The sequence below is a fragment of the Nematolebias whitei genome, chromosome 10, assembly GCF_014905685.2.
Source record: "Nematolebias whitei isolate Nwh7 chromosome 10, NemWhi1, whole genome shotgun sequence".
NCBI lineage: Eukaryota > Metazoa > Chordata > Actinopteri > Cyprinodontiformes > Rivulidae > Nematolebias > Nematolebias whitei.
The window spans coordinates 185284-195691 of NC_056507.1; the positions used below are offsets into that span (position 1 = coordinate 185284).

Sequence of the window (10408 nt, forward strand, 5' to 3'; positions counted from 1 at the left end):
ACACTGCTGACCTCTACTGGCAGACCAGTAACACTGAAAAAGAAAAAGAACAATTTTACTGTCTCCTGATCTCCTCTCTCCACAGAAAATATCACAATCCAGCCAGCAGATTTGGGTCTTCATTAAGGTCATCAAAAAGAAAATGTGGGACCACACCAAATCCTACTGACCACACCAAATGCTGTGAAGATAGCAGAACAAAACAGTTTGATCCATCCAAGTCACTGCAAACTGCAAAAAGGTACTGGACTCTTAATCGACCAAGGTGTTTGAAAAAGCCTGACTGTAAGGGGGACTCATCGCCTAGGGTGAGTCATCACAAGGTCAGTGAAGAAATCAACGCTGAGTGTAGCAACTTGCCTCAGTCCTACACTTTAAATAGGCTACAAGAGTCCACTTACCTAGCCAGGATGGGACCATCCCAAGCAGGATGGGCCCTCTGTTGTATCATGACCATCACATACCACCAAGCTAAAAGTGACTTGACTGAATTGCTACAAAATGATCTAGAACAAACTCTCTTTGGGCCGCCCACGACGAGACATTGTTGAATGCCAGAACCCAACTCTGCAGAAGCCTGAACTAGAAACCAGATCAACGCCGCCCACCTACTGGACTACCATACCACCAGATCAAAGGTATCCACTGTGCTATGCCCCTTCTTGAAACATAACGTACTTCACTGTCAACAGTGCGACCGGCAACATCACTATGCTGGGTATCGGACGGCACAATCTTCATCCACCACAGTGACAGTCAACTCTCCCTCTCATCAACCTCGCTCCACCGTTTGGCTAGAACAAAAAGATAAGTGTTGGACTTTGCACCACATGACCCCATCCTGGGATCCAATGTACCCCGCAAACACAGGTATTGGAACGCCTGGGACTACGGTGCACACTCCCTTTTTCCATGGGTTGGAGTGACCAAGGTTGCATTGTACGTAGAAACATTATCTTACAGGTTTCACTCCTATGTGAACCTCTCCCTCATCGTGGACAAAGGACAAAATGAAGAAATAACAACGCTGAAACTGATGGTGCTGCAAAATCGGATGGTGTTGGATCTACTGACTGCAGCTCAGGGGGTACGTGTGCTCTCGTTAGGAGTAAATGATACATTTAGATCCTGGGTGAAAATGACACCCACGCCGAGATGCCATGCCCCCCCAAAAGAACTTTTCAAGCTGCAGACTCTAGAGGGATCAACAACTCCCTCTGAGAATGGTTCACCTCCGGACCCTATATTGCACCTCTTCTGAAACACTGTGATCTTACCTATTGCATTGAACGAACAAATCAAATAAAATCCCTCAGGTCTCAGGTTCAAAGAGGGCTCCCAGGCCCAGCTCAAGAACAACTGTATGACATAACCCCTGGAGATTTTGTTATGATTAGGATTAAATCTTTCAGGAGGATGGAACTCCCCCAAGTGGACAGGTCCATTCCAGGTGCTGTTGATGACCCACACAGCTGTTAAGGTGGCTGAGCGAGCTACTTGGATCCACGCATCCCACTGCAAGCTGTTCAGAGGAACCAATCCACCATCAGAGGGAGGATCAAAGTGATGACCGATGAAACAAATTGCCTAAAGTCACTCAGTGGACAACTGAGGCAGCGTTCACTAGATCCAGTCCGAATCATAGACTTTTCTCAGAAGAACCAAGATGGGCCTGCCATCACATCCATGGAAAACCACCCTAGCACTGGGTCTACGGCATCGTATGGAAAGCCGTTGATAGACAGACTGGGGAGATTGTGGCAGTGAAGAAAATCTTTGATGCTTTCAGAAACAGAACAGATGCCGAGCGTACAGAGAAATCATGTTCCTCCCGCAATTTGGAGATCACGTCAACATTGTCAAGCTTCTCAACATCATCCAAGCACAAAATGATAAAGACATTTACCTCATCTTTGAATACATGGATACGGACCTGCACACGGGCAGCACGGTGGCACAACTGGTAGAGCTGCTGCCTCTCAGTGAGCAGGTCCTTGGTTCAAACCCTGGTCCAGGGGCCTTTCTAGGTGGAGTTTGCATGTTCTCTCCGTGCATGCGTGGGTTTTCTCCGGGTGCTCCGGTTTCCTCCCACAGACCAAAAACATGCATGTTAGGCTGATTGGTAACTCTAAATTGTCCCTAGGTGTGCGTGAGAAAGTGAATGGTTGTTTGTCTCGTTTGTCTCTATGTGGCCCTGTGATGGACTTGCGACCCGTCCAGGGTGTACCCCGCCCCTCGCACAGTGATTGATGGACATGGGCACCGGTGACCCCCGTGACCCAAAATGGAATAAATGGGTAAAGATAATGGATGGATGGATGGACCTGCACGCTGTGAGAAAGAAAGGCTCTCTTGTGAAGGATATTCACAAGCATTACGTCATGTACCAGCTCTTCAAAGCTATCAAATATCTCCATAGGAGTTTGTTTAGCCATTCTAATAACTTGTGGTTGCTGTTGTATACCTTGTATTCGCTCATTGTCCACACGTCTGATCACAACTGCCCTCACTCCTGAACGCCTGGCAGAAACCTATGCCCTGTTACATAACAATGTCAATCTTGATTCCAATAAGTGCAACCCACCCACCCACTCTACTGTTTTTGTCCTGACCAACAAGAAGACAACCATTATGTAAATATTTTGTTTTATTATGTTTGTTCCTGAAAGGAACAAAAGGGAGAAATTGTTCATATTTTCTGGGTTGTTAATATAAAGATGGTGTAGAGGCAGGGCATCCGACTTGGGACCCAAAAGTCCCAGGTTCAATCCCCAGTCACTGCATATCACGTGGTGTCTCTGGGTAGCACACCTCATCCCCAAAATGCCCCCCGGGCACTTTCAATAGCTGCCCACTGCACCACCTGGTGGTGGATGGGTTAAATGCAGAGACTAATTTCGGCATTGTATGGAAACATACAGTGCTGACATTGTGATGACATTATTATTATTATTATAAAAGTTTGATATGGTTACTCAATTTACAGTTTACTTTAAGTTGATAATTAAAGTATTTGCCTGCAGTTTTAGCTCTGAGTCTCAGAAAGGATCAGTACTTTGTGGAAATGTAAAACATTGATACCAGTTTATTTTGTTCAAGTTCTCAGTCTCAAAATTTATTAAACAATAGGTTTAAAAAACTCCACATGGGGACCATTGCAGTCTGATCCTCGGCTACAGAAGCTAGCTATTGGGACGTAGAATGTCACCTCTGGTAGGGAAGGAGCCTGTCAAGTAATGTAAAATTTTTGTGAAATCAGTTGTTGCCCAAGAATAAAGAGCCAGTTTGTATCTTCTGCCTAGAGACTGGATGTGTATGTGAGCGAGCATAGCAAAGAGGGCCCCATAGAAAGATGCAGGTGCCCAGGAAACTAATGTTTCCTGTGTGCGTGGGCCCCCTTTCAGCCTCAACTCTTTTGGATGAATGTGTTACAAGTCGAATAACAATACTGTATGATTGTTGAACTCACACAGTGATTATGAGAGTAAAAATATGTGATTTAAAAACTTATGATTAAGTTGAACCCACATGGTGATTATGAGAATAATTATGTGTGATTATAAGTGATTAAAAGAACATGATTAAGTTGAACAAATTAAAGAATCGTTGATTTAAAATGTTAAAACTGTGGGATGGCTGACATGAATATAATGTTCTAAGAACACTGAAGCAAGAATACAGGATGCTGATGCCATGAAAGAGAGTACCATATACGGACAAGACCTTAATACAAGATGTTTCATGGGCTCCGAGAAAATCACTTTGTGTGTTTCCTGGGTTCAGAGAATTTCACTTTGTATGACAGTTTAAAGGACCAATCAGAAGGTTACAGCAGATTGTTGCATTGAAAAGATAATACTTTTTAACATGTTCAGACTGGTCTGAACCGGTTTAGGAGCTATAAAAACCTTTCATAGCCTCAGAGCTGGGCTGAACAGATCAGGGAACTGAAGAGACACAGAATGATATTGAACCCGCTCGTAGAAGCTACTGAGAAAGACTTGGACAACCTGAAAAGAACTCCTTTTTAGTAAAGACAAGAGCACTTCTTTTAGTTCAGCTGGGTTGATAGATAGACCAGATTTTTTTCCAAAATTAGGACTGCTTTTTGGGCAAAGGGTGCACTCTTCCCGGGCTCAGGCAGAGAGATTTCACTTGCCTTTAACCAAAGAATTCTTCAGACGAAGATATGGTAAGAGACACCCTGATTTATCGTTCTTTATAAAATTTTTACACAAAATATGAGAAATTTTACCAACAAGTAAGGAAACCAGATTAATATAGTCAACGTCTTGGTCCTCGATTCATGGAAGCCATCCCATACAACCTGTCCTAACAAGATCTATAACAACAGCTTGGGTAGATTTCTTGTAAGTCGATTAAGGAATTTGGGGAGTTTTTAGGGGTTTAAGCACGCTCTAGGGCTCTAAGGCATGGCCGATCCCAAAAGGAAGAGAAGACTTTCCCTCAATGGCTCACAGAGCCTCGAGGACTCAAACTCTTTAACTCAGCTCATCGGAGCGAGGAAATCACCACTCTAGTGGACTTTCAATCCTTTGGACATCAAAATCAATCAACAGGATTCTCCCTCAAGCAATGTATGGACTTGTTATTACTGATTTCACTAAATAACCAAATGTAATATTTTTTGAATAGTGCTATTAACGCTGTTCCCTTACAAATCATTAAGTAAAGCAAAGCATAAAATGTAAAATTCTGGACTATCATTTCATTACTTCATGCTCATGGATATAAGAAGCTTGGTTCGATATTATAACTAAAGACGAAGGTTTTTAAAGGTTTTCTCAGCTTTGAATATTTAAACAACATCCTGGAATTTTATCCCAAGATTCTAAAAAGAACCAGCTCGGTAAGAATAGCCATTCTACAACAAAGGTGGGTGGCCGTGAATGTGAGTTTCCCTGTGGACGACGATTCAACCCCGGCTGCTAGGTTGGGCAATTGACGGGATGAGGTAAGGGTGTAGCTCACAGAAGGAGGTCGTTAACAAATTTGGGTAAGTCACCTTCAACACAGCCTAAGAAGAACTGACCAGTAGTAACTCTGGGTAATACTCAAGTGTAAGTTAGTTCATTATACCCCTTAGAGGAGAGGCTGCAGTGGGGTTTAGCCATAACTCAGGTGGTAACTCTGCTGGATAGAATGACAAGCCTGAGCTGGTGTGTGAGGTTGAGAGGTTCCGGCTAGAAATGGTTGGACTCACCTCGACACATGGCTCTGGCTCTGTAACCAGTTTCCTTGAGAGGGTTTGGACACCCCTCCACTCTGGAGTTGCCCCGGCAAGAGGTGCCAAGCAGAAGTGGGCATACTTGTTGCCCCCCATTTTGGTGCCTGAACGTTGGGGTTCATCCCGTTGAACGAGAGGGTAGCCTCACTCTGCCAACATGTGAGGGGATGGGATCTGACTGTTGTTTGTGCTTATGTGCCAAACAGCAGTTCAGATTACCAACCCTTTTTGGAGTCCTTGGAGGAAGTACTGGAGAGTGCACCTCCTGAGTACTTCCTTGTTCTGCTGGGGGACTTCAACGCTCACGTGGGCAATGACAGTGAGACCTGGAGGGGTGTGGTTGGGAAAAACGGTCCCCCTTATCTGAACCAGAGTGGTGTTCTGTTATTGGACTTCTGTGATTGTCAGGGATTGTCCATAACGAATACCATGTTCAAGCATAAGGGTATCAATATGTACTCTTGGCACCTGGACACCCTAGGCCGCAGTTTGATGATTGGCTGTTTTGTCGTCTCATCTGATCTGCGGTTGCATGTTTTGGACACTCGGGTGAAGAGAAGGGCAGAGCTGTCCACTGACTACTACCTGGTGGTGAGTTGGCTCCAATGGTGGGGGAGGATGCCAGTCAGACCTGGCAGACCCAAACGTATTGTGAGGGTTTGCTGGGAACATCTGGCAGAGTCTCTTGTGAGACGTAGCTTTAAATCCCGCCCCCAAGAGAGCTTTGAACACGTCCTGGGGGAGGTGGGGGAAATTGAGTCCGAGTGGGCCATGTTCCACACTTCTATTGTCGAGGCAGCTTATCAGAGCTGTGGCCGCAAGGTTGTTGGTGCCTGTCGAAGCAGTAACCCTTGAACCCAGCGGTGGACACTGATGGTGAGGGATGTTGTCAGACAGCAGAACGAGTTCAATCGGGCCTTTTTGGCTTGTGGGACCCCGGAAGCAGCTGATGGGTACAAGCAGTCCAAGCGACATGCGGCTCGGGTGGTCGCTGAGGCAAAAACTCGGGTATGGGAGGAGTTCGGAGAGGCCATGGAGAATGACTTCCGTACGGCTTTGAGGCGATTCTGGTCCACCATCCGGTGTCTCGGGGAGAAAGCGGCACACCACCAACACTATTTATAGTGGAGGTGGTGTAGTGTGTCAAGGTCAGCTTGGCTGTACCCTCACTACAATTATATTTAAATAACAAGTTCTCTCTTTTTCGAGCTAATTACAGCCATGTGACAGAAGTAACTGTGCGTAGATGGTTTAATCAGTGACATGAGACGTTAATTGTCTTTGACTCATCATAATAAATGTGGTCATTTATTGAACAGAATCAAAATTTAACATCAAAACATTGTACACTTGATTAGCTGATCTGGTTCGGATTAATAAAACTTGGCACGTTTTACTTAATAAAAACAACAGACATTTCTGAAGGCCTCTAGATTAATTACTGGCAAAATAGAAAAGTTTAAAGATGGGAAAATGGAGTAGTTTAAAGGGAGATGTTTGAAGGAAGATGTATGTCTGTGTACCAGAACAGCACGCTCCTTTTAAACTCAGCTCACCCTCGGTCCACTTAGTGCGTGAAGCTCGTGACGACTCTTTACCTTGGCAGAGGATGGGTCCGCTACGGTCAAGAGGTCCCTGGCACTCTACCTTTCAGCGTCTCCTCAGGGCAGCTGCGACTCGGCAGAAGTCATGAGATACTCCGTTCAACAGAACAAACTTCCTCAGAAGTTGTAGGGCATTCGCCGGGTGAAGTCACAGCGAGGTGCCGTGACTCCTGCAGAGATGGATGGCTCCATCAGACTGGAAAACTGAGTCCGAAGTTCCACCCATCAGTGGAAATACTCCACTGGATTCCAGGAAGACTTCAGACGACTCCAGAACTCTACAGAACTGCTAGAACTGAACCCTAGAACTGAATAGTTCCAGGAAGTGTCGACTTTTAAAGAGTTCTGCTTCCGGTCACTTTAGTACGTCCTGATTGGTTGAAGCAACCAACAGGGGGGTGGTTCTAGTGATGTCAGAGGGTCATTATAAGTCAAGAAAACAGCAGGAATGTTTTGAGAACGGTTAGTTACAGATGAGAAAATATTTTGGAGAAATTACAGACTTACAGGTGCCAGTTTTCTTATTTACTGTCTGAGAGTTTTAAAAACATGACACTTCGTTTCAATAACTTCCCTCTGACTTTCGACTGACATCACTACTTCTCATTTAGACAGAAGATCAAAAATGCATAATTACTTTGTAAAATAGACATTTTAACTTGATTTCTAATTCAAATGAGCATTAAAAAAATCATTAATACTGTTTCACAGTTGATTTAAAATGAGTGGTTCACTTCAACATTTAGAAATGGTATGAACTAAACACACTTTTGATTTATCAAGATATTGTAAAATAGTAATGATAATATAAAAGAAGAGTGTTTTTTCAATTGATTACTTCAGGATACAATTAGACAGTCTCTGGATGAGCTAATTTGTATTTCTGGATTCAAATCAATGAAATAACAGTTCCTGTCCCATGAAGGTCTTCAGAGGCAGGTTTTGGTCGGAGGCCGAGTCCACTACAGTGGTGTTCTGCTGACCTCAATTCATGATGTCGTGGGTCGGTAGACAGAATACTTCAAAGACCTCCTCAATCCCACCGGCACATCTTCCATTGAGGAAGCGGAACCTGGGGACTTTGGGTCGGGCTCTCCAATCTCTGGTGCTGAGGTCACCGAGGTGGTTAAAAATCTCCTCGGTGACAGGGACCTGGGGGTGGATGAGATTCGCCTGGAGTTCCTTAAGGCTCTGGATGTTGTAGGGTTGTGTTGGCTTACACGACTCTGCAATATTACGTGGACATCGGGGGCAGTTCCCATGGATTGACAGACCGGGATGGTGCTCGCCCTATTCAAAAAGGGCAACTGTACAGTGTGTTCCAATTACAGGGGGATCATGCTCTTAAGCCTCTCTGGTAAGGTCTATTCAGGGGTTCTGGAGAGGAGGGTCCGTCGAATAGTTGAACCTTGGTTTCAGGAGGAGCAGTGCAGTTTTCGTTCTGGTCATGGAACACTGGACCAGCTCTACACCCTCAGTAGGTTCTGGAGGGTGAGTGGGACTTTGCCCAACCAGTCTAAATGTGCTTTGTGGACTTGGAGAAGGCGTTTGATCGTATCCTGAAGGAGTACTCTGGGAGTATGGGGTACCAGGCCCTTTGATACGGGCTGTTAGGTCCCTGTACGATCTGTGTCAGAACTTGATACGCATAGCCAGCAATAAGTCGGACCCGTTCCCAGTGAGAGTTGGACTCCGCCAAGGTTGCCCTTTGTCACCAATTCTGTTCATAACTTTTATGGACAGAATTTATAGGTGCAGCCAAGGTATTGAGGGTTTTCGTTTTGGTGGCCTTAGGATCGCTTCTCTGTTTTTTTGCAGATGATGTGGTCCTATTGGCTTCATCAGGTTGTGATCTACAGCTTTCGCTGGAGCGGTTCACAGCAGAGTGTGATGCGGCCGGGATGAGGATCAGTTCCTCCAAATCTAACGCCAAGGTCCTGAGCCGGAAAAGGGTAGAATGCCCTCTCCGGGTCGGGGAGGAGGTTCAGCCCCAAGTGGAGAAGTTTAAGTATCTTGGGATCTTGTTCACGAATGATGGAAAAAATGGAGCGGGAGATCGATAGGCAGATAGGTGCAGCATATGCAGGGAAGCGGGCGCTGTACAGGTCTGTCATGGTGAAGAGAGAGCTGAGTCAAAAGGTGGAGTTCTCAATTTACTGGTCGATCTATCTTCTTACCCTCATCCATAATCATGAGTTTTGGGTTATGACCGAAAGAACGAGATGCCGGATACAGGCAGCCGAAATGAGTTTTCTCCGCAGGATGTCTGGGCTCTTCCTTAGAGATAGGGTGAGAAGCTCGGTCATCCGGGAGTGACAGAGTAGAGCCGCTGCTTCTCCACGTCGAGTAGAGCCAGTTGAGGTGGCTCGGGTATCTGGTTAGGATGCCTCCTGGACGCCTCCCTGGTGAGGTGTTCCGATCACGTCCCACCGGGAAGAGACCCAGAGGAAGACCCAGGACACGCTGGAGGGACTATGTTTCTCGTCTGGCCTGGTAACGCCTCAGGATTCCCCTGGAGGAGCTGGACCAAGTGGCTGGGGAGAGGGAAGTCTGGGCCTCCCTACTTAGGCTGCTACCCCCGCGAGCCAACCCCGGATAAGCGGAAGAAAATGGATGGATGGATATATTCATTATATCATTCATTCAACCTTTATTTAGACAGGTTAATCCCATTGAGCCTCAATGACTCATTTACAAGAGAGACCTGATTTTAACAAAGAGTAATGACAACAGTGGACAACAACGACAACAATAGACAATCATAAAAGAGGTATACAATTTTTTTTTACAAATTAAAATAAGATGGCAAAAAAGTAGCAAAAAACAGCTAGATTATAAGGCAAATGTAGAAAACTAAAAACAGGAACATGTCTGCATTGGTTCTTGCCAGAAGTCTAACAGATGCTTAAAGTCACTTAAGACAGGTCAAGGCAGAGAGCTTCAGATCTTTTTGCAAGATATTCCAGGAAACAGGAACAGAGTAAGAGAAGGCCCTTTTGTCTAGTTCAGTCCTCACTGAGCACAGTTCACATTACTGACTCACCTGTGCCATGACTCTGAAATGGCTGTTTGAAGAACACCACCACACCATAAATGTTCACAACAGACCCATCCTTCAAATCATCCAGCTTCACATACGTGTACTTTGGAGCCTTGCTCACCCTGGTAACCTGCAGAGAAACAGAATAGTGTAGAGAAGCAGTAATCTAGACTCAGACTTCATCATACAAACAAATGCATATCTGGAAAAAAGAACAAAAAAATGTTTGCAATTAAAACCTTAATCGTAAACTATAACCCTGAAGAAAAAGGTTGTAAGCTCAATCATCCAGGTAGATAATAATAAAAAATGTTAAACTGCGTCATCCGGACCAGTTTCTTTGAGAAACATTTGATCCCCTGGGTCTGTCCAAGTCCTCTGGATGGGGAAAGAAACGTTTGTCACTTAAAGAAACTGGTCCAGATGACACGATTTAACCTTCTTTTGGTTGTAACCCTGAACGTTTTAGACAGAGCAGACAGCGTCCCCACTAGCTCAGGAGCCAGGCAGAAGGAG

General features: G+C 45.1%; 1 protein-coding gene across 1 annotated transcript in view; it reads right to left on the reverse strand.

The window, feature by feature from the left end:
* pot1 (protection of telomeres 1 homolog) overlaps positions 1–10408 on the reverse strand; it is a 213094-nt gene that overhangs the window by 111058 nt on the left and 91628 nt on the right. The window contains exon 5 of the mRNA XM_037683052.1: positions 9896–10022. Within this exon, the coding sequence (XP_037538980.1) occupies positions 9896–10022 (127 nt within the window). The remainder of the gene's footprint in view (positions 1–9895; positions 10023–10408) is intronic.